This window comes from Hibiscus syriacus, unplaced genomic scaffold (genome assembly GCF_006381635.1).
Source record: "Hibiscus syriacus cultivar Baekdansim isolate YM2019G1 unplaced genomic scaffold, ASM638163v2 tig00110279_pilon, whole genome shotgun sequence".
NCBI classification, from domain to species: domain Eukaryota; kingdom Viridiplantae; phylum Streptophyta; class Magnoliopsida; order Malvales; family Malvaceae; genus Hibiscus; species Hibiscus syriacus.
The window spans coordinates 485,727-512,638 of record NW_024062659.1 but is presented as its reverse complement, the minus strand read 5'-3'; the positions used below and the strand labels follow the sequence as shown (position 1 = coordinate 512,638).

At 34.1% G+C, this 26,912-nt stretch overlaps 4 protein-coding genes across 7 annotated transcripts; 2 read left to right on the top strand and 2 right to left on the bottom strand.

Moving 5' to 3' along the window:
* On the top strand, positions 1 to 6,886 carry LOC120115869. 2 transcript variants are annotated; one of them, XM_039136473.1, is made up of 16 exons: positions 1 to 287; positions 618 to 1,020; positions 1,110 to 1,287; positions 1,367 to 1,506; positions 1,876 to 1,973; positions 2,070 to 2,728; positions 2,891 to 2,991; positions 3,183 to 3,327; positions 3,398 to 3,466; positions 3,561 to 3,606; positions 4,379 to 4,845; positions 4,984 to 5,063; positions 5,504 to 5,639; positions 5,930 to 6,119; positions 6,345 to 6,427; positions 6,534 to 6,886. In XM_039136473.1, the coding sequence occupies exons 1-16, from the start codon at positions 188 to 190 to the stop codon at positions 6,654 to 6,656; spliced, it is 3,018 nt and encodes a 1,005-aa protein (XP_038992404.1). In that variant the 5' UTR covers positions 1 to 187; the 3' UTR covers positions 6,657 to 6,886. The 2 variants fall into 2 exon arrangements, with proteins under 2 accessions (XP_038992404.1, XP_038992403.1); XM_039136472.1 differs by having other exon boundaries at positions 2 to 287; positions 1,876 to 2,728.
* LOC120115870 (transmembrane 9 superfamily member 1-like) lies at positions 1,944 to 24,963 on the bottom strand. 2 transcript variants are annotated; one of them, XR_005515516.1, is made up of 13 exons: positions 24,798 to 24,887; positions 23,586 to 23,778; positions 23,357 to 23,461; positions 23,078 to 23,095; positions 22,899 to 22,996; positions 22,664 to 22,816; positions 22,380 to 22,514; positions 22,118 to 22,284; positions 21,656 to 21,750; positions 21,194 to 21,567; positions 20,559 to 20,832; positions 20,206 to 20,360; positions 1,944 to 1,955 (listed from the first exon to the last, which is right to left on the bottom strand). XR_005515516.1 is itself a non-coding variant. In XM_039136474.1 (12 exons), the coding sequence occupies exons 1-12, from the start codon at positions 24,885 to 24,887 to the stop codon at positions 20,293 to 20,295; spliced, it is 1,770 nt and encodes a 589-aa protein (XP_038992405.1). In that variant the 5' UTR covers positions 24,888 to 24,963; the 3' UTR covers positions 19,973 to 20,292. The 2 variants fall into 2 exon arrangements, 1 of the variants encoding a protein (XP_038992405.1); XM_039136474.1 differs by lacking the exon at positions 1,944 to 1,955 and having other exon boundaries at positions 19,973 to 20,360; positions 24,798 to 24,963.
* LOC120115872 (B3 domain-containing transcription factor VRN1-like) lies at positions 10,200 to 12,677 on the top strand. Of its 2 annotated transcripts, XM_039136477.1 has the most exons (5): positions 10,200 to 10,204; positions 10,621 to 10,740; positions 11,335 to 11,896; positions 11,970 to 12,175; positions 12,269 to 12,677. In XM_039136477.1, the coding sequence occupies exons 2-5, from the start codon at positions 10,645 to 10,647 to the stop codon at positions 12,533 to 12,535; spliced, it is 1,131 nt and encodes a 376-aa protein (XP_038992408.1). In that variant the 5' UTR covers positions 10,200 to 10,204; positions 10,621 to 10,644; the 3' UTR covers positions 12,536 to 12,677. The 2 variants fall into 2 exon arrangements, with proteins under 2 accessions (XP_038992408.1, XP_038992407.1); XM_039136476.1 differs by lacking the exon at positions 10,200 to 10,204 and having other exon boundaries at positions 10,565 to 10,740.
* Positions 15,534 to 19,137, bottom strand: LOC120115871 (magnesium transporter MRS2-4-like). Its single transcript, XM_039136475.1, has 4 exons — positions 18,600 to 19,137; positions 16,468 to 16,916; positions 16,009 to 16,293; positions 15,534 to 15,935 (listed from the first exon to the last, which is right to left on the bottom strand). Exons 1-4 carry the CDS (start codon positions 18,943 to 18,945, stop codon positions 15,657 to 15,659), a joined length of 1,359 nt encoding a protein of 452 aa, XP_038992406.1. The 5' UTR covers positions 18,946 to 19,137; the 3' UTR covers positions 15,534 to 15,656.
* Positions 24,964 to 26,912: the final 1,949 nt, after the last annotated feature.

Genomic DNA, 26,912 nt, shown 5'->3' with positions numbered 1-26,912 from the left:
AACGCAAACACTGCTGGAGCTGACTGAAATATATATAAATGAAAATTACTTAATTATTCTCTGTTTAATCTCTGCCGATTAACTTCTTCTTCCATAAGAAGAATTTTGAAAATTCTGGGAATTCAAGCAATCGAATTCCCCGAATTGGAAAGAAAGTCAGAAAGGAAAGAAAAAAAAAAATCTGAAAATGAAGCCCATGGAGACGATACAGGATCTGATCGACGAAGCCAAAGCACGGACTGTTTGGTGGTTCATGGCTATCTTTGCCGTCACTTACTTCATGTCTCGTAAGTTAACTAATGAGATTTCCAAAGAAAAGCAGTTATTTGCTCTATGTTCGTGTTTTTTTAGTTTTTGAATGTATTTTTGTGGTGAATTCTTTAATTTTACTTCGCTTGGGGTACTCGAGTTTCTCAGAATTGTTTTTTTTTCTAGAGAGGTTTTTTTGGACAATTCCCGTTTTTATCGGAATCAATTGAATATTATATTTTAAGTTTCTATTAATTGAGTAATTTAGGGTGATCTATTTGTATTTTTCGGTTATGTGGATTAGTTTCTCCTGTAGGAATTGATTATAAGTGATTTGTCTGAAGTTCTACATTTGTTAATTGATGCAGATACAAGTACATCAATGTGGATGAATTTACCTATAGGGATTCTTATCGTCTCCGCGTTGCGAATTTTAACTAATGAGGTTGAGTTCAAATGGAAAAGTAAACCAGTTTGTCCGCAAACTTATTTATCTCATTTGGAGAAGAAACAGTTGTCTGTGAATGATTCTCGTCTTTCTAGCACACCTCCTCGGACCAAGTGGAAGAAGAAAATTGATTCTCCTATGGTGGAGGTGGCTATAAATGAGTTTATTGATAAAATACTCAGGGACTTTGTTATTGATTTGTGGTATTCGGAGATTACTCCAGATAGGGAGTTCCCCGAGTTGATTCGCGATGTGATTTTTGATGCTATTGGTGAAATATCAGGAAGGGTGAAAGAGATAAACCTTGTTGATTTGCTAACAAGGTAGGTTTTTAGTTTAAGAAGATTTTTCAATTGTAAAATTGTGAGATTTCTAAAGCTCAAGGATTTCAATTGGTTGTCTAATGTTCCAGGGATATAGTTGATTTGGTAGGGGATCACTTGGATCTGTTTAGAAGAAACCAAGCTGCAATAGGTGTTGATGTTATGGTAACACTGTCATCTGAGGAAAGGGATGAGAGATTGAAACACCATATTATGGTTTCTGAAGAGCTTCATCCTGCATTGATTTCACCAGAGAGTGAGTACAAGGTGTGAGTGGAGTGTTCCAATGAAAACACATGTTGCTTTTGCGTTTTGTGGTTTCTTTTTAATCCGTTTTCTTTTCCAGGTTATTCAGTGGCTTATTGGTGGAGTTTTAGCTGTAGTATTGAGACCGCGAGAAGCTCAATGCCCTCTAGTTCGAACTATTGCTCGTGAGATTGTAACTTGCTTGGTAGTGCAACCTCTTTTGAGATTGGCAAGCCCTGGGTACATTATTGAGCTATGATTTGTTGTGTGTTTAATTCTAAGTACTTCATTTGAAGTTGCAGTTCCAGTTACCAGAGTTAGCCTAAACTTTTAGGTCAAGAATTTCTCTAGTTGATTTGGAAATGCATTCCTATTAAGTGTTTATTTGGTTCTGAAAAAAGAAGAAGCGACTAGAATGTAGGCCATGATGCTTGTAATGACGTTTATAGTGGCTTCTTGATTACCCTCTTACTCTTTATCAATTTAGTTAAAACAATAGGAGGAGAATGTTTACAATGGTTACTTATGATGATTCATTTTTCCTGGGAACAGACTTTGGTATTTTCCTTAATAAATTTTCCTCCTTTTCCCCTTATGTTTTGTTGTCAGGTATATCAATGAAGTGATTGAATGTGTCTTACTTGCCATTAACAATGATACAAACAAGGCGGGGGTTGGTTTTGATCAGTCTTCAGTGGGAGTACATGGTGATGATTCTACCTTACATAAAAATGCATCCTCAAACAGTCAAGGAACTGATTTGACTTTGGCCAGAATTGACAATAGGAAAGAAACATCTTCAGATTGTAATAGATATGAGGAAGAATCAGCGCCGTCTCGACCAGCTGATTGGGCTCGAATATTAGAGGCAGCAACCCAAAAAAGAACTGAAGTTCTTACCCCTGAAAATCTTGAAAACATGTGGACGAAAGGGAGGAACTACAAAAAGAAGAACAATGATTTAAAAGCAGGATTTCAAGACTCTATTCCAAAGGGTTCTGTAACAAAGAGTGCTTTATTAACAGGGAATTCAGGAAGTGAAGTCTCTAACAACAAAATTGCAACTTCAACTGGAAGGGAAGAGAAAAATGTGATGCGACTTATGCCTTGTTCAACTCTTTACACTCAGTTATGTGAATATAACTCTACAGATGCAAAGTTGGGTTCAGAGTTTAACAAGTCGTCATTATTTGAAGGAGATCAGCTTGTCAAAAAGTGTGATGATACTAGCAATCAAGCTGCTGATGGAAATAAGAATAGACTTAAGAGATCCAGTAGTACCTCCGACTTGAAAGTCAAACCTGATATAAAGAAGGCACTTACAGGAGATATTGGAGGTACTATTATTTCAGAGTTCTACAGCCCTGATGCTGGTGATCACAGCAAAGAATATAGTGGAAAGATTGCCTCAAATATAGTGCTTCAAAATGAGGGGCCACATACTCCAAAGCTTAGATGCCGGGTAAGTTTACCTGTTAAAATTGCTGAGTTATACTGATTCAAATTTGATCTGCCAGCTGATTCCAAATGCGACATGGGATCTAAATTAAAACAGCTTCTTGAGCTTGGTGCTGTTGAAATGTGATATGTAATTCTATTTTCTATTCCATGTCTACCTCTACAGGTTATTGGAGCATACTTTGAAAAACTTGGATCAAAACCATTTGCAGTTTATTCAATTGCCGTGACAGATGTGGAAAACAAAACTTGGTTTGTCAAGCGAAGGTTTTATCTCACCAAACTGTTTTATCTTTCTTAAAAAAATACAAAAGCCATTTGTTTAAGGGTCTTTATTTGTTTGATTGCTCTTTTCTGTTAGACTTCAAGGTTTAAATCACTAAATATTCATCTCAAGAGAAAAACTTAAAGATCCAAAAATTTTATTTATTCTCTTCCTTCTTTTATTTTTTTTACAGATACAGTAATTTTGAACGGTTGCATAGACATCTTAAAGAAATTCCTAATTATACATTACATTTGCCTCCAAAAACAATATTTTCATCAAGCACTGAGGACGCTTTAGTTCACCAGCGTTGCATTCAGCTACACAAATATCTGCAAGTAAGTCACTTTTTTTGGTAGTATATTTACTTTCTAAACTTGTTGCTTCAATTAAGCTACCTTTTGGCAGGATCTGTTGTCTATAGCCAATGTGGCTGAACAGCATGAAGTGTGGGATTTTTTAAGTGTTTCTTCAAAGGTGTGTATCTTTGTGACATATGGTGCTACTTTGTTTCTTATGGGTGGGATGAATGCTTTCTGATTCTTCTTGTGGTTTTCTTTTGCTTTTGAAGAATTATGCTTTTGGAAAATCTTCATCAGTGATGAGATCCCTTGCAGGTATGTTGTTCCACTTCTTGGTTATCCACTTACCATGCTATTCTTCCTGTTTTTACATTTGGGTTCTAGATGTTAGCTGTTGCTAACTTAGATATGTTTCATATTGTGGGTATACTTCATCACATCAAGATTGTCCAGAATAAAACAGTTTAGAGATGCTCCAAATGAGCCTCTATAAGTTTAGGAATGCAATGTGCATTTTCCTATCTGAAGTCGAATTTTGTTTGGTAGATGAGGTGTAGCAGTATTAGTTGTTTCACTTCTTACAATGACGTGTTCTACCTATCTCAACTTTCAGAGAATTGCTTATCTTGTTACTTGGTTAAAATTCTGCTTCTGGTTCTTATATATAAAAGGCATGCAAACCCGTCTCTTTGATCAGGGATTCATGCACCTATCATTAAGCCGATTGGCTGGTGCAATTCAGTCTTTTCCAGTTTACCTGTTATGGTGATGTACTGTTAATTTATCTGAAAATAAAAATATCATATTTGTGTTATTATTCTTCTGATTGTGAACTCTTTAGTATCTCATTAATAGTTGAATCCGTATGCTTGGTTGTCTTATGAGTTTTGGCCTATTATCTTAGAATGGTAAATGATTATCCTTTGTCCAATTTACTGAAAATCATACATGGATCTTATGGTTATTGATTTGATTCCACCACTATTGTTTTGAATTTGGTTTTAACTTGGCCGATTTCTTGCTTAATATTGACCATTTTTTTACAGATTAATTCCTGACCTTTTCCAATTTTCCTGTTTATGAATAGTCAATGCGGATGATGCCATGGACGATATTGTACGCCAATTTAGAGGAGTATCAGATGGCTTAATGCGCAAAGTTGTTGGTTCATCTTCTTTCCCTAGTGAAGCTTCTTCTTCAGTCGCTGACAGGACCTTGCCATGGAGTTCAGATGAGATGGCTAAAGAAATTTCTAGGCAAAATAACTTAGAAACAATGAATAGCCTTTCTGATAACGAAGTAGGTGAAAAGGATGGTAGCCATGTTCTGGATGATAGATCTGGTTTACAAGGTCACGGCTGGCATTCAGACGATGGATTGAACTCAAAGCGTTTGCAGCCACAGGTGATAAAACATGGAGAGCGTAGCAATTCAGCTTCTGAGAAACAGGGTTTTGGTGTGAAACCTGAATTGCTTGGCCAGGGTGGATTTCCTGGAGTAAAATTTTCGGCGATCTCCAGCCATTTGGAGGATCCAGTTGGAATGCCTCCTGAGGTAAAAAGCTTCAGCTCTGTTTTTATTTTATTTATCTTTTTAATTCCTATTGGTAATATGATTTTAGCTTATTCTAAGACATTGTTTCTCAACCAATACTTGGAAGCTTCAAATATTTACCAATAGATTTTTGTGCAGTGGACACCACCTAATGTGAGCGTACCTTTACTGAATCTAGTTGATAAGGTGTTTCAGCTTAAGAGAAGAGGCTGGCTACGGTGAGCTAAGTTTCGACTTTTTCCATAGTTTTGAATTAATTAATTGCTAAAATGTTGTATTCTACTATTTTGTAATTATAATTTTAGAAAGATTCACATAAATTGATATTGGACCTTGTTCTTTGGTGTTACTACTGTTTGCTTACCTGTAATTTTGAGTAGTTTGTAAATTATGTTGTCACTGTAGTCATATTTTGTCATTTATTCAAGCCGTATACATTGCTGCTTCAAGGATAGGAGCGAACCGTTTGATATGGTGACTTGATTACCTTTCTTGGAACTAGTAAAAATAATAATGTCTCGAGTCTACTGTTGTTCAATCTTTTAACTTGGATTTAAATGCGTCAGACTACGGCCATGTTTGATATGTTATGATGTTCTAAAATGACTTATTTCTGGAATAAGTTGGGATAAACATGTGCATGTTTTCATTAATGAAGGAGACAGGTCTTCTGGATATCTAAGCAAATATTACAGCTGGTGATGGAGGATGCCATCGATGACTGGCTTTTGAGGCAGATCTATTGGCTTCGGAGGGAGGACACTGTTGCGCAAGGCGTTCGATGGATTCAAGATGCAAGTGCTAAACACTTTTAAGAGATTTTGTAATTTAACTAAGGCTGTTAATTGGCCCCGCATCCGATGCTGTAAAAGCATAACTTTTGTCATTCTAAGCTGCTGCTACCGACATATGAACTTTTAGGTGGTTTCCTGTTTCATAAGGCAGTGTATATAATGATTGGGTTGGACTAAAGATGACATCTTTAACCCGAAATCTGTCTTTGAATGAGAACCGTAAAAAAAAAAAATCTTGAAGAACCATGAACAAGTCTTCTGTTTCTATTAATTGTTTGTTTTTCCCGTAGGTTCTGTGGCCAGGCGGTACGTTCTTTACAAGATCGGAGAACATTCAGAGCAACTTTGGTGATACACCTCCGGACCAGACACCTGCAGAGACCAGCCAATTTAGTGGGCGTGTTGCTCCTAAACCTGGGTCCTTTGAGCAACAACTTGAAGCTACCCGTAGGGCAAGCGACATCAAAAAAATGCTTTTCGGTAAGCATGTTTTTGTGTTACTGGTATCATGCCATCATCAGATCAGGATGAATATCTGCCATGACTTTAGGATCTGTGGCGGTTTACATGCTTGCCATCTGCTCGATCGTCACTTCAAATGTTTCTAATTAAAACTTCTGAAGAACTTTTGTTCTGGTTTATCGTAGTTTGTAATATGTTTATCGATATAGTTTATGTTGTGAAAATCATCGACATATTTGGCAGATGGAGCTCCAACAACCTTAGTTAGCTTGATCGGGCATAAACAATATCGACGGTGTGCCAGAGACATCTATTATTTCACTCAGGTTGCGTTTTTATCCATCTTCCACAAGTACCTTGACGTCGATATTTTCGTACTTTCTTTTTGGTTTCGACTTTCTGAATGTATTTATATGCCATCATCCATTGCAGTCTACTATATGTGTGAAGCAACTTGCTTTTGCGGTATTGGAACTTCTACTCGTATCGATTTTCCCCGAGCTGCAGGATCTCATGAAGGAACTTCACGGCAAGAAACAAACGAAAGTCCCGTAGGAAGTTCCGGTTTCGAGATCTGCCAACGAAGCGGATTTTTGTGTATTTTTTTCGTGTTGTGTCTTAACTAACATTGCCATTGCCAGTGTGATTTAGGGAATAGGTTTTGTTTTCATGTTGTAAATGTAAAGGAATGTGGATATGCTATGTACACTGGGACTTTGGTGTAACACCCATAACCCGTATAATTATACCTATACAGATTATAAATGTCACCCGAATTTCTAAAATCTATTTCCATTTCACAATTGATTTAAAATTTATTTTCTTAAAATGGTAAATGATATTATAAAAATATCATATCATATGAATTATGTTTTATTATAACAAATTTAAGGTAAAATATTTTTTATGAACAGTATCGTGAACAGTGAATCGATGTACTGTTACAGTAACGTGAACAGTGTATCGATGCACTAAACTTTCGAATAAAAAATGTGTATCGATGCATTGCTACAGTATTTTTCGAAAATTACATAAAACTCAAAAATTTAACCTTTCTTCACTCCAAGGTTACCATTTTGTTTCCAAATTTGTTCAACAAAATAAATCGAACATTATTAATTACATGTCACTTTCTAAGTCAAATTCCATCATAGGATGTCTTACTGATATTGAAATATACTCATCGATGCTTGATGTCCTTTTTGAACTCTTTATTCCATTACTGACTTTTTACCTACGAGTGAAAATCATCACACGCTAAGTATAAACTTAGTGAGGCAATTTAAAACAATAAACAGTGCAATACAATTCATGCATGAATTTCAATGTCAAATTCAAAATGCCATAAAATCATGTTACCAACATGTCCAATATTTTTCCATGATCAAAATAAGATATAAAATTTCTTATCATTTATCCTATAAGCTCGTAAGCTTATTTTTCCAATATACTTACCATTTATCCCATAAGCTCGTAAGCTTATTTTACTAATATATTTGTCATTATTTCATAAGCTCGTAAGCTTATTTGTATGCTTACCATTTATTAAGCAATAAATCATAAACCATAGACAATAGCCCAATATAACACCCTGAGGACCCTTGGTATTCGAGTAATATTTGCACTGTAGTGCTACACATAAGGTCGTGCCCACCATATACACCGAAGTGTATTACACATAATGTTGTGCCCATCATATACACCGAAGTGTATTATAAACCTGCTGCTGCTATAATATATGGCATGCCAACTATACCCTGTCCCCCAATGACTTACTTGGGCATATAGTCTATTTTATTTGATCCATCCATGGCAAAATATATTAACATAATTTAACATTGGGCAGTTCATACCCGAAATAACATTCATGGTAAATCATCACATTTTCTATAATCAATGCATTATAATTTCATACGTTAACATATAAATGTCATGTCAATTTATAAAAATATGACATAATATCATGCTGATATAAATAAAGTCGACTTATCACAAGTCTTCCTGATGATGTATAAAACATCCATGTATAATGTTATGCATGTATTGCACTCACCTTGACACTTTATATCTTTCAAAAATATGTGTCTCACTATTGTCCACAATAACCCTTTTCTTTTATACTCGAATCGCTTTGAACACCGAATAAATCACGATCTGTATAAAATATAGATTCATACCTATATATATGTTAGTATTGTACTAACATAAATATATTTCCAAAATAAATTTCATAATCATACTTCAAACTATTCACCACCAATTACTTTAACACTTATTAATTCTTTTTAATATTGAAACCAACTTTTCCAATTTACTCAAAATGGTCATTCACCATTTTACCACTTAAATTCTTAATACCAATAATTCCAGCATTGAAATTATTTCCATTCAAATACTTTTACAAAAGCATAATTACATTTAAGTACCCCAACTATACAAATGTTGCACTTAAATCACAAACCTTTTCAAACTTCCAAAATAGTCATATTTCACATCTAACACTCATTTCAATTCCCAAACAACAATTTCCAACATAGTACATCAATTATATATAACACTTACACAACAACCCATCAATTTTCCATATTCAGACAACTCGCACTACCTTTAAAGAATCAATATCCTGTATTGATATACACATTGGAATTTAATTTTGTTTATTCCGTTGAAAACTAGACTCGAATAAGAATATATCCATATAAAGAACTCCTTCTAATTCATTCTGCACAATTTATGGTGAATTTTCAAACTCACTGCTAATTTCAAAATATAAACTGTTTTCTTTAACCTCATCCTTAGATTCTTCATCAATTCTTACAACCAATTCTTTAAAATCACTTAACTCTTCATAACCCATAAAACACAAGAAGTCAACATCCTCTTCATCAACTCAAGATGAACTTGGACACTAGCAATATTGGTATCAAATGATAGCGTTTTTCGCATATAATAATTTTCTATTTTCAGCATACTCAAAATCCTAAGGAAATTGCTTGAAAATTGAATTGAAGTTTTCTCTTACCTTAAGAGAAAACCCACGCAGCTTTGGAGAAGAAGAGAGCAAATTTGGATGAAATGTGGGGGAACATCTCATCTTAATTTACATTATAATCCACTATAAATGAATATAATATTCATTTACTTGAGATAAAACCAAATCACCCTTAATGAATCTTCTAATTCACCATAAAACCATGAAAACTCATCCTTATCATATTTCAAAGTCAAAGCTGAATTATTTTGACTTTCATTTATGAAATTTCCCCTGAATTTTTCAAATCTTGCGTTTTAGTCACTAAATTCCACTGTTTCGGTTAAATCTAAAAAATTGAACATTTCCAAACTAAATTTCTCTGATCCAAAATATTAAAATAATATTTCCAATCATTTTATAACATCCTTCAAATTTTTGTAAAACTCCAATTAGATCCGAATTACCAATTTCTTATCGGCTTTAACCCTTTCTAATTTTTCTTTACTAAAATTCCATGATTTCTATAAAACCCCACTCTCAATAGTAAAATATCTCTTTATGGAATAGAATTTTTTTAAGGAAATTTATCACTTAGTTCCCTAAACTTTTTCTCAATTTTCTACTTTGACCATCAAACTTTCCAAATTTTCATTTTGATTATTATCTGAATTTTTTGGTATTATATTTGGTATTTGGTTTGTGTTGTGATTTTAGGGCAATTTAGAAAGTGTGTCCCATAACCATAATTCTTAATGAAATTTTTGTCTTATTTGATTTTTATTTGATTTGATTTTTATTTTTTCTAAAATACTAATTAAGTTTATGAACTTTTAAAAAATATAATTTCGCTCTCGAATTCAATCAAAAAATCAATTTAATTCATCTATCATGTTAGCAGTCATGTTATCATTGTGGATTATCACATTAGCATAATAAACTGTCATGAAAATCAGATCATATTATATTTTTGGGTAAACTAAGTATTTAGTATCTAAACTATCAGTTTTAGTCTGTTTTAGTACATAAACTTTCAATTTTTTCAAAATCATATCTAACATTTAGTTTTCATTTCATTTTAGTACAGGCCATTAAAAACTTAACGCATTTAGTACTTAAAGTATCAGTTTTGGTCCGCTTTAATTCCTGAACTTTTATTTTTTCAAAACTTAACGTTAAATTTTGAACGAGATGCTAAAATGAAACAAAAACTAAACTTTAGGTATGCTTTTAAAAAATTTGAAAGTCTAGGTACTAAAATATATCAAAATTGATAGTTTAAGTATTAAACGTGTAATTTACTCTAAATCTTTTTAAGGAATATATAAGGGTTATATTAATTTTATTTGGAAAGTACAATGACTAAGAGACCTTTACTTAATTACTAACTTTCTCAGTGAATCTGAGTGGTGGGTTTGGACCCCACAGTAGAATAAAGTTGGTGGTAACATGAAAAAGAAACATTTTATTATTATTACTATTATTATTGCAAAGAAACATAGAAAGTATCAAACTTTCAAAAGGAAACATAAAAATCCTTTCTCACAGAGTTTTGATGGTCAAAGAAAAACTATGTCACAATCAGTGGGTCCATCTTTGCCTGAGAACAACAAATCCTGCATCTTCTACAAGCTAATGGTGCCCTCCATTCTCCATGACAAGAAGCTAGTTAAGTTTTTTTCTTCCTCTCTTCTGTTTGGTTCCCGGGAAAATTTCACAACTTTTCTGCAAATTTACAGCTTGTGTGGTAGTTGAAAGAAGAGAAATTTGAGGTGTTTGTATCATAATTAACCCATTTTTTTGGTATCATCTAAACCAGTCTTTGATCATTTCCCCTATGGGACTGAAACTGAGGGAAATTTCACTCAGAAAGTTACAATTTTTGCTTTTTCTCTGTTGTTTTTCTCTTTGATTTCTGTTTTTTTTTTTTTTTGTGAGTTACGAAAGTGTCGGATACCGTTATGTTTCTGTTTCGAATATGTTGTTGTTGATAAAAGTTATCCCACATTGAGAAGAAAGGGCCACTTTCTGAGATCAGTACACAATCTTGAGGTTCGATTTCAGTTTCGATTTTCGGAAATCGATCTTCGAATTCGAAGATCGATTTCCGAAAATCATCGATGACTGTGACTAGCATTTGTGTTTCAGCTGCAACATTTGGACAATAAGAACATGTTTTGTTGTTCTTTCTGCAATAGAACTTGAATGATGAACCAATGCTGTGATATCTCTTCGATTCTGACTCGCTTTTTGTACTCGCAGAGGATCCCGAATAAGTTCGTCAAGAGATTCGGCGACGAACTCGCTTCGATCGCTACGCTCGCCGTTCCCGGTGGCCGGCAATGGCTAGTCGAATTGTGGAAAGATGACAAGAAGATATGGCTCGACAGTGGTTGGAATACGTTTGTCGAACATTATTCCATCTGCATTGGGTACTTCTTGGTGTTCAAATACGAAGGGAATTCTCGTTTCGATGTTAATGTGTATAATCTAAAAGCTTCGGAGATCGATTACCTGTCGAATGGTCTAAATAATTTGCCGGAACCGGTTTGTAATCCGCGTTTAAAAGACGTCAAAGATGGTGACTTTGCTGATAAGGATGTTGAAGATTGTCTATATCATGATAGGAAGAGGTATAAGAGCTCTACATGCCTGCATTCAAACCATGAACTTCATGATTTACGAGCAATGCCTCGATCTACCCGAGACAAAGGCATTCAGTTCAATGGGGTTGATGTTACGAGTACCGGAGATGAAGGCAGACTGTGTTTCTCGAACGAGACACAACGGATCAACGAAGCTATGAAACAAGAACCGGACCTGAGTAAGCTCGATAAGCTTGAATGCTTTTTTATAGGGTGTTACTGATTGACTTTGCTTGTTCTAATTCATTGCAGATATGGAAGAACACGGGCCATTATGGAAAATCAAAGTGAAAGACGAGCTTCCAGCCCCGAACTCTCCGAGTGTTCCCCGTAGGCGGCGAGACGTGACAGCAGAAGGAAAACAGAACGCGTTCCATGCGGCTTCGATGTTCAAACCCGACAATCCTTTCTGCAGGGTCATCTTGCGACCATCCTACGTATACAAGGGAGTACTTCTCGTAAGCTATGTTACTCGGACTATCTCCTTCGATATCATTTCTAGATTCGAAACATATTCTAGACTAACGTCCTTTCTCCTTTCGTGTCTGCAGCACTTGCCCCGCTGCTTTGCTCAGAAGTACCTGAACGGAGTCGACGGGGTTATAACGCTCCAGGTATCGGACGGTGAAAAATGGCCAGTCCAATGTGTTTATGGTAACAACAACTTGAAGTTCAGCAAAGGATGGGCCGAATTCGTCATGGATAACGACTTAGACGAAGGAGATGTTTGCATATTCGAGCTGATTAACACGAAAGAGATTGTGCTGAAAGTTACCATATTCCGAGCTCTTCGGCCGAGTAATCCGATCGTCGCCTAGATAATACCATCAGGTACCTCTTTCGTGCAGGTTATTGTAATGACATTGAACTCGACTGCGGTAGCATAAATGTGTATAAAATCCTAGACGAGTTTGAGTTATAACTCAGCTGCTTTATTGGTATATTTGCAATTTAGTGTATGAAACTATAGACAGTGACTTTTTTGATTTAGGGATTTATTACACTTTTAGTCCTTCACTTTTCACCCACAAATAAGAATCTCATTTTTACACTTAACTGGACAAATTTCTCATCTAATAAGCCTAAACTTGGCTCAACAAATCTAATTAGTCTAATTTCAGGTCCCAATTAAGGGTCATTATAGGTGAATACGAGTGTCTAGGTAGCAAAATTTTTTTTATTAATCTGGGGCAAGTACAAGATACGAAAACATTTAAGAATTTATGGTACACTATGAGTTGGACCTGAGAACTTCGATCATGTGATGTCCACCCGGAAGCGAATCATCGTCCCTGTAAAGAATGACGGTGTCACCCGAATCGAGTTGTTTAAACCGAATGAATTGGATCTAACCACTGACGATGTCGAGTTTCAGGACGACGCCGGCTCGAATCACGCAACGAAAGTTCCGTAAGATGCCGACATCATCCTTGACCTGCAACACGTTGCCATTGGTCACCATGTGACTCTGGTAGAGCTTTCAAGTAGCCATATGGGAACGATAATGTTTGAGAGTTTGACATGGTTGATGAATTTAATTTGTGTGGAAAAGGTTAAACGAGAGACCAAAGTATGGAAAAGGACAAATTTAGAGCCCTTATTTATAGATATAAATATTAAGGGTAAATTACAAATTTGGTAACTAAACTTTACTTTCTCTCCTATTTCATTCACTGTATTTTAAATATTTTCAATTTCTTCACTGAACGTAATACTTTGAGTTTTTTTTATTACTCGGTCGTTAAATAGTTAACGGCATTAAAACGGACTGTTATATAAATGCAAAAATACGTTGTTTTGGTGAAATTTTTAAAAAAAATTCGATTCAATTAACAGTTAAAATAAAAAAAAATCGATTAATAAAATTTAGGTAATTCGATTCGGCCGGTTAATCGAATTACCGTTTGAATGCCCTTAAATATATGTATGGCGGTTGGATTTAGTTAAGGAAGAGCTGGAAAGAGAGTTTATATAAACACGTAAAGTGAAAGCCGTGCTACTTGTTGGATTAAATGATAATTAATTAAATTTAAAGCTCTAATTAATTAGTCAAAGTGCACAAACAAACAAAGAGACAACCACACTCAACATAGAGACAATAATATTATACCTTTGACATTGATTAAGATCATATATTAAACATGTAATTAATAAATATTTAATAGGGTAAATTACGTATTTAATATCTAAACTATTAATTTTAGTCCGTTTTAGTATCTAAACTTTTATTTTTTAAAATACTAAAAATTTTAAGGGTAAATTATACTAGTGACCACCTAACTATAATCCCTTTTAATTTTAACCACTAACATTTAACGAAAGTCATGACGTGACAGTTAATAAAATTAGTATAATTATACATTTAATCCTTAATATTTATACATTCTTTCAATTTAATCATAATTTTAATTTAATTTAATAAATAATCTAGCTCATGCGAGGAATTGAACCAACAACCTCTAACTCCTTTAGGCATGTCAAAACTGTTGGACTGAGTCCCTCAATTAGTAATGAATTACAACATTTTATATATAATATGTTATACTTAGGGATGGACATGAGACTCAAATCCGACGGATTCCGACCCGACCCATGCTCATCCCTAGTTACACTTAATAGGAGAAAGAGAGAGAAAAAATAGAAAACTAACATTATTTAAAATAAATTCAAACTTGGGATTTTAAGAGAGAGTGTAAGCACCTTAATCATTAAATTAGATCCTATATTCAATTAAAATTTACAATAATATATATATATATATATATATAAAACCATTAAATTGAGTTTTTTAAAAGTAAAATTTAGATTTTTAAAATTTTAAACTATATTTATTTTTAATATAAATTTTTATATATAATCATTAAATTATTTTTATAATATAATTAATAATTTTGATTTATTTAATGATTATATATATAAAGATTATTAATTATGTAAAAAAAATTAAAATTATACTTTGATTATATAAAAATAAATATAATTTCAAATCTTATATATATTAATTTTAAATTAATTTTGTTAAGAATCTGAATTCAAGCTTTAATGAAATTAATTTTTAAATTTTATTTTAAAAAATTAAATTTATTTTTCTATATATTAATTTTATTATTATTTTTAATCTTATACTAATTGTATTTTAAAATATATATATGAAATATTTATAGTTACAAGTCATTAATTAAAATTGCTTAAATAATTTTGATGTTTATATTTCTCTAAAAATATCAATATTAGATTCATATTATTGTTTTCGTTATAATACAAGTTAAATATATTATGTTTTAGTTTGTTACCAAGTGAATGCCTTAGTCGTGTGGTTCAGTCAAGTATGACCAAATTGAAAAAAAATATAAATATTGAGGATCAAATATATAATTATATTAATTTTATTAACTACCACATCATCACTTCCGTAAATTTTAACAACAAGTGACCTAATTAAATACATTTAAAAAGTTGGATGACTTGATTGACAAAAATTCAAAAGTTATGATCAAAATGAAAAAGATTAGAGTTAATAATCATTGGTATAATTTACCCAAAATTTAACGTTTTGAAAAAAAATTAGATATTAAAACAGACCAAAACTGATAATTTAAGTACTAAACGGGTTAAGTTTGAACAATATGGTACTAAAATAAAAAAAATCTAAACGTTATGTATAATTTTAAAAAATTAAAAAATTTAAGTACTAAAACATACCAAAACTAATAATTTAGGTACTAAATGCATAATTTACTCTTTAATAACACCATGATGTTATCAAAACCATATAAAATCATATGAGATTGATTGAAAATGTAACATCATGGCTAATTATCCTTGATTTTTCACTTTTGATGGTCCTTGTGTTTTCTGTATATACTACAATGGCATCCCATTGCCATGAATAAGCACAATGGTAAAACGCATATCCATAGTTGATGATGAGGATCAATTTTATGAACCAAGCAGCTTCTTCCATCTGGCATACCCGAGGATAAGCAGGAAAATCAGCACACTCCCTGCTGTAATACATCCCACAAAGATATCGAATATGCCGTCGACGTGGTTCCATGTATAGGGGATGTTCATGCCGAACCACCCAGCTATCAATGTTTCGATGGCTATGGCGAATGATGCGATGGTCAACGTCAATTGAAGTTGAATGAGTTCGTTCCGTTGGTTGTCCAGTTGGATGTTAACGTAGTCTTCTGTATCATCGATGTACTCGCGAACCTGCAAAATGTAAGACTCAAGGGGCATGAAAGTGGATGTGCATCGATTCAGCATGATGAACACAAATACTCACAGATAAGATCTTGTTTCGTGTTCCATCTAGCTGCATGAAATAAGCTTCGAGCAACATCTCTAAGTCCTCGACATCATTGTCGTCCAAATTGTGGCTGCTGCTCACCATACTCCCACTTCTGTTTGAACCGAGTCGAGGTATACGAGGCAAAATAGTAGTGATGCTATTTGAGGCTGCAGCTCCCGACAAAGCCTCTGATTGCTGATTTTTGATCCACTTTCTTGTTAAATACAGATTTGCCATATCTTCATTGTCATCCAGTAGATGTTCAATTTCATCCCTCACCTGACATTTAACAGGGAAATCGATGCGGGATCAATCAGTTAAATCTTCAATGAATCATACATTTGTTTCCATTCGATCCTTTCCGTCCCTTCAAAGACATGCACACAGAGACACCGAATACAGATACGAGCAACAGCTAGTACATGGAAAGAAACAACATGCATAAAAAAATACCTTTTGTACACGTGCAAGAAGACGAGTGAGATTGCTTTTCAAACTCCGCACATGCTCCAGATTCTTGGTACTGACATTTCGGGCCAGTTCATCCAGCACAGGGTAAGCATCCCTCTCGAGTTCCGCCACACTTTTGTCCAGAAACAAGCAGACAACCTCTAATGCTATCTCGAGAACCTGAAACTCGAATGGAAGCTCACACTGCAAACCCTCCATAGCTTCTGGAACAGGCAACCACTGTCCACCGGTTGAAACATGGGTTTCACTGTCATTTACATCCCCGGTGCCCGCCCCCCGTGTCTTATATGCACTTCTATGAGGAAGTTGTAGTCTTAGTTGATCCACGAATTGAAGAACCTCCTGTTGTAGAGGGTCCAGTATAAGAACTTCTTCAGCCGTAACTAAAGCCTTTATAAACTCTAAATTGACAACCATGGCTTTCTCCCGGGCTGACAAGGATACAATAGAATCTCAGAAAGATTTCTTAATTGTTTCATGATAACAATGAGTAAACAAAACATCCGCTATTAATTGTACGATACATGTACCAAGACGGTGAAAATAGATCAAGGTAAAAAACAGGTTAAAATATCTAAAGAAAATTCTTTATAACTGTTTCAAGATAATTATAACTAAATAGAGCATCCAGTATCCTTATTTGATCGATGGATATATCAAGACAATGAAATAGACCAAGGTACAAAATGGATCGATATAAGAAAAAATGGAATAGACTCTCGAGCGTATAAAACCGAACAATAGTTCACGACTTTCCTCTTTTGAGAGCAGACAAGCAAATAGAAGAATTCAAATGCTTGGTTTACAGCTACATATTTACCGGAGTCCCTTGCAAAAAGGATTCTCAATCATACAAGTGCAACTGCTAGGGAACTCGTGTGATTAGGCATGATGGTGTCAACATGGGGTTTTTTCTAACTGAGATCTGCCTGAACCCTATATTCAGCTGACTATCACGTGCATAGTTCATAATCAAAGCAAACTAAACCTTTAATTAATACCCAGTAACTTAAAACATGGGAAAATTATGCGTTTATATACCTAAACTATCAATTTTGGTCCATTTTAGTACCTAAACTTTCAATTTTTTCAACATCATACCTAAAGTTTAGTTTTTGTTTCATTTTAGTACCCACCATTAAAAACTATAGTTTTTTCATTTTAGTATCCCGTTCAAAGTTTAACGTTAAGTTTTGAAAAAATTGAAAGTTTAGGTGCTAAAACAGACCAAAACTGATAGTTTAGGTACTAAACACGTTAAGTTTTTAACAGAGGAGTACTAAAATGAAAACTAAACATTAGGTATGGTTTTAAAAAATTGAAATTTTAATTACTAAAACGGACCAAAACTGATAGTTTAGATACTAAATGTGCAGTTTAAAAAATCCAACGGTCAACAGAGAGTAACAATATATGCTGAAGTGTTGGCAAGCAAGCAAGAACAAGAGAATACTTCAAGAGAGTAACAATCAACTAAAATGTTCAAATTTTCCAAGTTTCTCAATATATTTTTCGAGGGTCCAAGGTCATATACCCATATTTGGCAGATATGTGTCGGACACGAGCATAGAATACTTCAAGAAAAATGAAGTGTAAGAACAGCATTGATGGGTCAGAAGTTTAACAAGCAAGAAAATTAGGAAACCACTCCAATGGCACCCATTTCTAACAAAAAAATGTCGGAAAGTATAGAACACGAATACTACAAGAAAAATGAGTGTGAGAACAGCATTGATGGGTCAGAAGTTTAACAAGCAAGAAAATTAGGAAACCACTAGAGTGGCACTCATTTCTAACCAAAAAATGGCCCCTGCCTTACTTTCAGAAGCAATCTTCAAATCTAAATATGAAAAAACTTTTACACAGTTCAAATTCGATGTATACCCAGAAATCTGAATCTTAGCAGCATATGCGAACTCCACTATGAACACACAATTTTTACAGTTCCTAGTTCATACTTCCTACTCGCAAGCTAATAGAATCCAGAAGCCTCAGTATATAAAGGAATGAACACTACATCAGGTGAACCCTAAAATCAAATAACTCAAAATCAGTGAAGTAAAAAATGGATAACTTCAACCAAACTAAATCCATTGAGAGCAATTTAAACATACCGAGGATCGTAGAGGAGTGAGAGAAGACAGGGCCAAGGATCCTCAGATCCCTAGCAGGGATCGAAGCCCTTTTGATTATCATACTCTTATCAAATTCCACCAGCTCCGAAACCCCACTTGTGTCGAATCTCATCCACAGCCTTGCTCCATACGCCTTCTTCTTCCCCTTCCCCGGCGCTCCCACCCCACCGCCGCCAATCAAGTTATCCGTACTAGGATGCGGATGTGAAGACGAAGAAGCAGCTTCAATAGTCGGCGGCGGCGGAGGAGATTGAGGTGACGTCGTGGATTTCGGACGCCGTCGCCTAATGGAGGGGCGCCGGAATGAGAAGGGGTTTTTGCCCATGGATAACTTATACTATCACCTGTATAAATTTTGGTTGTTTTTTCTTCTTCTCCTTTTCTCCCTCCTCGATTCCGGTTCTTCTTTTTCTTCTTCCATAAACGAATTAAAATCGGACCCTCTTTTAGGGTTTCATAAGCCAGAAAAGGCTCTTTGATTCCATCGAAACACTGCTTTTTGAAACCTCACGGTGTCCCACTTTGCGTAGAGGACAACTTTGTCTATGTTGTAAAAAAAATATTAATTATGCATACATTTTTTTTAAAATTGACTTAATATTCTTTTATGGTATTTTGAAAAAAATATTAATTATGCATACATTTTTTTAATAATGACTCAATTTTATTATATTCACAACGGAAAATATTTTATATAAAAACATATTTCAAAAATTATCCAACAAATGATTAAAATAAAGTGATAAAAACGAATTAGTTCAAGTTATAAACAACTAAATATTACTTAAGTAAGTCTCGTTTTTAAGTCATTGTATATGAAAAAAAAATCATAAGGAGACTCACTCACTAAAACAAAATGTATGATAAGGATCGATCCAAATTAATCAGGACGAAACCTAAAACCTACCAAAAAATGAATTAAATTCGAGTTTGAATTATAAACAAAGACTTTTACTTGTTTTCCATAAAAAAGTATATGGAAATTTGAGAAAAAATATTATCAATTATCATTTTAAACAACATTTTAATTATTTCCCAATTAAATTAACATTTGATAAACTCACACCAACTCAAGTAAAAAATTTATAATCCATCACCTCCATAACAACTAATGGCATGATGATCATTTTATAAGCAAATGAAATTTTAATGAACATTTTGTAACTTCTGAAAGTTTAAGGGTTAAAATGGTTCATTTCATTATAATTTAGTGATCATTTCTATACTTTACCCTGTAATATAAAAACCAACCAACTGGTAGACTCTTTGGGGAATTCCTTGTCCCTAAAAGAAAGTGCACATATTTTAGCCATTCAGTTCTTACATAAGACATCAAATAAATGCAAAAGGGATGAAGAAGGGCAAATGCATAACCAAAGAGTCTAATATATATATATATATATATATATATATATAAACTAGTTTTTCTGCCATTCTAAATGAAGCTTCCAATTATACATTTGTGTGTAAAAGAAAGTAAGAGGCAAAGCAAAATCTCAAGCAAACCAACAATACTATGACATCCCTACCTTAAAACCACGTGATTTCCTCCCTAGGCTTTGCTCTGGGGTCTCGACCAGTGTACACCTTCATCTAATCGTTTATTGCCTCGACGACAGCTAAAGATGCCTCACGGAAACACTGACGGTTATATTTTCAAACAACAAAAGGTTTAGTCGCACTTGATGTTTCTGTAGATCCTCCTCACGAACAAATTCGAGCCGAGATAACCAACAGCACCTGCATTTCGGAAAAGGAAACGATAAAGAACTCACATGATGTAGAAACAAAACAAAGGCTGCTAGACAGCAATGGAAAAATAAGCCCTCCTACTAGGTAGGCAAAAAAATGTACAGAGTAGATGCTTATTCGGAAGGAGTGCATAAAAAGGCGAGATAACTGTATAAATTGTTTATAATTTTTTTCTTCAAAACTCACCGCAGAGAATTCCCAAACCAAGACAAAACATCAAAGTGTATCCGAAGTAGAAGCTGGTCTGGAAGAAGCCTGACATCTTGGTTTTGACATGGTAATAGTATATGGAGTACAAATACACATAGATTGCGGTTGAGGCAGCGGAGAAGAAGGACGTCCACTGCCAATCGTAGTTCTCGGCATTTAGCAGGAAATATGTTCCCACAATTGTTACACAAATGGTTACGATGATTAGAATCAAGAAGACTAGCAGCATAAAGCCATAGACATAATAAACCTGCAAAACACAATTTTTTGCGTTCACGATTTCCATGTCAGAAAGAAATGAAGACTATGTTCTAGCATTCGTTAGCATATTAAACAATACACAGTAACTTTCAGTTTGTACAGCATAAGATTGAAAGGCTACCCGATCAGTTTTAAAGTTTTCTATTTCATCATTTTCCTCAGATGGTACATAATTGGCACACACACATTAGATGTATTTCTATTACGCCAGTCTCTCTATACAATCAAGACACAACTCACGAGGGCACATGAGTCTAGAATTATCAACCAAAATTATTTGGTATAAAAAAATAGCAACAGTGATTTTAGTTCACCATCAAGCAAATAAAACATAGGGAAAAGAATTTCACCTTGTAATTCCAGAAGGATGTGAAAACAAAATACATTTCAATGAATATGCTGCCAAATGGCAGAAGTCCTCCCATCATAGAGATCACAGAGGGTGTGAGATACCATTTCTTTTCTGGAATCGGGCGAGGAATGGTCTTCACACGACATGGATTATTTGGAGCACCACTCCAATTTCTTCCAACAACTGTACCAAGAAGGGCCAGGGGGAATGAAATAAACGCCCAAATTACAAAAACAACCACCATTGTACCAAAAGGAATTGCTGCCAGAGATCCATAAAATATGGCAATTGTGTTCAAGATGAAACCAATCCCAAAGACTGTAAATGGAAACAGAGATGCCGTGAGGATCATAGCTTTTATCCAATTTTTACCTGAAGAAGAAAGAATCAAACTCTTTAGAGTGAGAGACAAGTAGAGGAACAAATGCAAGTGAAAAAGGATAAGTGATAAAGCCTGTACCCGCATTGCGTGAGTACATTCCACCACTCACATAACCAGAAATGAATGATGTAAAAGCATAACACAGTATAAAAGTTGTGACAATTGCTCCTCTCCTGAACCAATATATAAAATTGTTACGACTCAAAAAGCTGAAAGCTGAAATGTCACCAAAGAACAATTTGGTCTATAAATGAAGGTTCATAAAATATGAGTCCTCTTACAAAGGTATCCCACTGAGAGCTGCATGTAGGATGCTTGTTTTCTTCTTTTTGTTTATTTATAAATCTAGAAAGTACTAAATAAAGTGGGAAGATATTTCACGTAAGAAGAATTTTTTCTCAAATGGATCGTTAATTGATTTTTTAAGTGAAAGGACTTGGTCTCACTTGATTAGTGCCACCAACTCTAAAGGGTTTTATGATAAATATAGATGTTCACAACTCTAATGAGCTTTGAAACCTGACTAGCTTCTCGACATACCCGACATACAATGTTCCCACAATTGCCAATAAGATGACAAGGAGAACAAGCAACGCTAGCTGAGCACCTGTGCCAACAACAGCAGAAAGCAGTGCCAAATTGCGAGGAGGTCGGAAAACATCACCATGGACAAGTTTCCAACCAGACTCTTCACTCACATCCCTTTCCTGAGAGCATAGATGAAATTACAAGGAGAACGTGAATTTTCAAATGACAAAACTTTACTTAAAGAAGAGGGAAGAGAGGGTCTGGGTATTATTACCAAGCTTTCCAGATCATCATCTTCCCTAGCATATTTTGCATAGTCATTTCTCAGAGTTCGCATCAAGATCATTGACACCAAACCAGTGAGGAAGATAACCATCATGAATGAATTGAAAACAGAGAACCAATGGATCTACATATTGCAACATGTATCAGAAAATTAAAGAAAAAGAACAACTTAATGCAAGACTAATGAAAATAAAATAAATAATACATCGTTGCAAAAGAAAAAAAGAAAAGAATCCACTGAAGTTGAAAATTATCACCAACAATGGTACTTACTTGGTGCTCAAAGAAAGGATAGTCCAAATAAACATCAAAGCGACGGGCAAAAGTGACATTAGTTGGAATCCATTTGACAGAGTATGTCATTTCCAATACTCTACCTACTTCCAACAGTTTTGGATTCTCCTGAGTGAGATTGACATGAATAATCTGCAAGATCAAGTGTGGTCACTAACAGTACCAGATTAAAAAATAGCGAATTTAAGTTGTATATATACCAGGAACCACAAACCTGATTCTTATTGTACTTAATAACAATATTCTTGTGTGTGTAGAGGACGTGCTTGCCGTTATCACTGTTCTTATCAGGATGCAGCTCACCAACAAAGCCTAAAAAGATATAACTCTTCAGCAACAACCCATAAGGATTAATAAACCAGATAAAAGGAAAAGGAAGTAGGCTATGCATACCCCATAGAGGCAGATCATCTGAGTTTCAGCATTGTTAAGAGCACAAACATGGAAAAAACAGAAAAGCAAGGAAGATAGAGTAAGTCCTCCAACAAGGTAAGCCATATAGACAAAATGATACCTAAATCCATCAAACATCCTTTCAATGCCAAAACAATTCAATGCTTTCAGATCCTGAGATTTTCAGTACTCAACCAAGCTGTCAAATATCAGTATCTTTGTAGCTCTATTTGTACACACTTACTATACTTGTATAAAAGAATGAAAAGGTAAACATACCCACAAAGAATTCAAACCAATAACTGTTCTCAATAGCATCCTTGAACTGTCTGACCTTCACCTCATCAAGTTCCAGTTGGCAAATAGTACTTTTGTCAACATTCTCTGTTGAAGAATAAAATACAAGGAGCAGAAGGAAGAATATAGAAGTCAAACACATGGAAAAGAATTACTAAAGTAATTACAGCAATCAAAATAAGAATCCAAGAATGAAAAAAAAGAAAAATACTTTGGAACTTTATATCAATTTCGCTGTCTATCAGTTCATTTCCACCAAGGACCTCACCAAGACCACCCCACTTGTGAGCAGGTTTGTTATCCGGATGACAAAACGGTAGGATGTAATAGTTATATGTTTCCTGTGGATTGTTGTATGGGCCAACTTTATTCACCCATAGAGTAACTGGATCATCTGGTTGATACTGCAAGGAAAACCAAGACAGGACTCAGGAATTGATAAGAGTTGGCCGTAGCCATTGAAGTAGAGTAACAAAAGAAAAATATTACAGAAATCTATCTATATGTAACAACAAAAATCAGAATATCAAACACACATTGAAAGAGCAGTTATAAACTTAAGTTCTCATTAAGAAGAAATCTGATTTTAATATAAGGACATGCACATGATAGGATGATGTAACATTGATCTCAAGAAGGACCGGCATTCAGAAAGATACTTTGAGAAAGCTTGTGAAGCTTATATACCAAAAAAAATCAAATAAATGAAACTAAAAATTCGCATTCTAACAGTTTCTGATAGTAAAAATATATGAATGAAGAAAAGGTAGTAACATTATTTTACAGGCAAACTGGTTTCTAGCCGATACGTCAAGTCAACAAGCGATAGATATAAGATAGATAAGTTTTGGCACATCTAATCCAGGCCAGAATCCTTACACTGATAATTTGATTCAAGACTGTAGATCAAATTTCTAGGTCAAAGTGAATGATTGACATTTGACAAGCAACGGTAAAAAATAATAGTGTAATGACCAATCCACCAAAATAAAGAGTTTAAAAGTGCTAAGATCTATATACGTAAACCTAAATGAATGGAATTAGGAAAAACATCCCCATGCCAGATTCGTCACATTACCTCAACTCAGCTAAATGTGAAGAAGATACAACTCAATCGTGCATACCATTCTTTCGACCATTTCATAGATAATTCACGTTGAAATTTGTATAACAAAGAACACCAAAAATGACGCCTAAATCACCAATAAAACCTAAACGTGGAAACGATACAATTCAAGCATGTATATAAATCTTTAAAGTAAATATCTAGGTATGCACGTAAACGATTTCAACCATTCTTAGAAAAATTACATTAAGAAAGAGTCTATTCATCAGAGATCCATATCTTACACCTGATAATCACAAGATAATAACAATTTTAAGGTTTGAGTTGAGGTAAAGAGGGAAGAATAAGAGAGATTACCTTGTGATCTGACTCGGAACCGAAAGCGCGAGAGAGGAAGACGAAGAGAAGGAAGGAGAGAAGAGAGGAGGATCGGACGGTGGATGACATGGCCGGCGATGGTCGGATCTAGAGGTCCGGAAACCGATTTCGAAGGACAATGGTGATGAGTTCTCTTTTATTCTTGCATATTATTTTGGAAGCCTGCCAGATTTTAGAGAGACTGTCTTATTTTCGTGGTTAAATTACGTATTTAGTATCTATACTATCAGTTTTAGTACCTAAAGTTTTAAGTTTGTAAAATCATACTTAAAATTTAGTTTTGTTTCATTTTAGTATTCTACATTAAAAGCTTTAGTTTTTGTTTCGTTTTAGTATCCGTTCAAAATTTAACATTAAATTTGAATAAAAATTAAAAACCCATACCTCGATTTGCAGATACTACTCCATTTAACCTAGTTTATTGATCCGCCTTCCTTTCCCCCCCCCTCACACAAATCTAGCGATGCTTCTATTTATTTTCTCTGCCACTGCAGCTGGAATTAAAAATAACGAGATTAAATAAACATGTAGGTTTGTAAACATGAACCTTACTGAAGTTAATCGCCTTCCGAAGAAAAGCATGAACTTTAGCAACAATAGGCTGCCAAAGATCTTTAGGAGATGTTTGGTTCACGTCATAACTTATTTTCAGGAGAATGAAATCCACATTCTCCCGTATGGTTGGCCAACATTCTCAGCCCCGATAATCTTTTATTACCAATAGTGATATTTTGGGGTATATTACCGAGAATGTGATTACCCCCTTCGTTTAGGTATTATTGAATTACCGTCGTTTTGGAATAATAAAAATTCTACGAATGTTAAATTACATATTTATCCTTAAACTATTTTAAATTTACAAAAAATCTATAATTAAAATTTTATATGAAGTTCAGGGGTTAAAATAAAATTTTACCCTTTCATTAAACCTATTTATCTTTTCAATTTTGTAAAAAAATATATATATAAATTTAAAATTTTTAAAGAAAATATATAAATTAATTATAGTAATATTATAGTAAAATTCAACTTGTTAAAAAACAAATATATAATAAAAATAATTTGGTAAAATATACATTTCAATAATATTTTATTCTTTTAACCAAACACTGTAATCTTACATTCCTACTAAACCAACCAAACACAAAATACAACATTCTTAGTAATCCTATTCATCCGTAATCTTTTACTCCCACTGGTAATCTTACATTCCGTGAACGAAACACACCCTTATAGTTTCTCTTCGGGCCCAACGAGAGTATTTAGTTGAGGTTAGATTTAGACCCTACCGGTACAAATACAGGTGATTTGATTACATGTATAGATATAACGATGCATTTTGATGTTCTGAGCAGATGGTTTACCTTCAATAAAGGTCTCATAGATGGATCCCTTTCATATTTACTTTGATTGATTTATGTCAAACAAACAAGCTTTGTGTATGCAATGAATGCTCAAATACTCCTACAAGCATTATACTCGAACCTAAAACCTATGATAATAACAATTATCTCTTTAACTACTGAGATTGCTTGATTTATGCCCAACAGTCGAGCTTCGTATATGCAATAAAGCATCATACCATCTGCTGCATGATGATATTAACTATTTGGCCACACTATAGTCACAACCAACAACCCTAAAACCTTCTCTAACCAAGATAGATGCCTATAGTTTATTTCATTATCATTTAAGATGTCTAATTTTCTATTTTGTTACCGTTTTAAGGTTATCTCGTCATCGAACGTTAAAAAAACCGTCAGTTAATAATCGGTTGACATTGATTTTTTATTAATATTAAAAAAACACTAATTTTCTCAAATCTTTAAATCTCAAATCCCATGAAACACTCAAAGCAACGAACATGAAGTTTGAGTGACTCAATTTTGGTTTGGATGACAATGTAGTCTTAATTTTGGTTTGGTTAGCGACTTATTGCTGCGATTATTCTATTTTCGAATGACGACATGCAATAATAAGGGGACGATCGATCAATGGGAGTCCGAAACAAAAGGAGTGTTAATTCAATAGTGGTATATGAGATTTAAAGATTTGAGATTTATGGATTTAAGGAGTTTAATAATTTTGAATAGT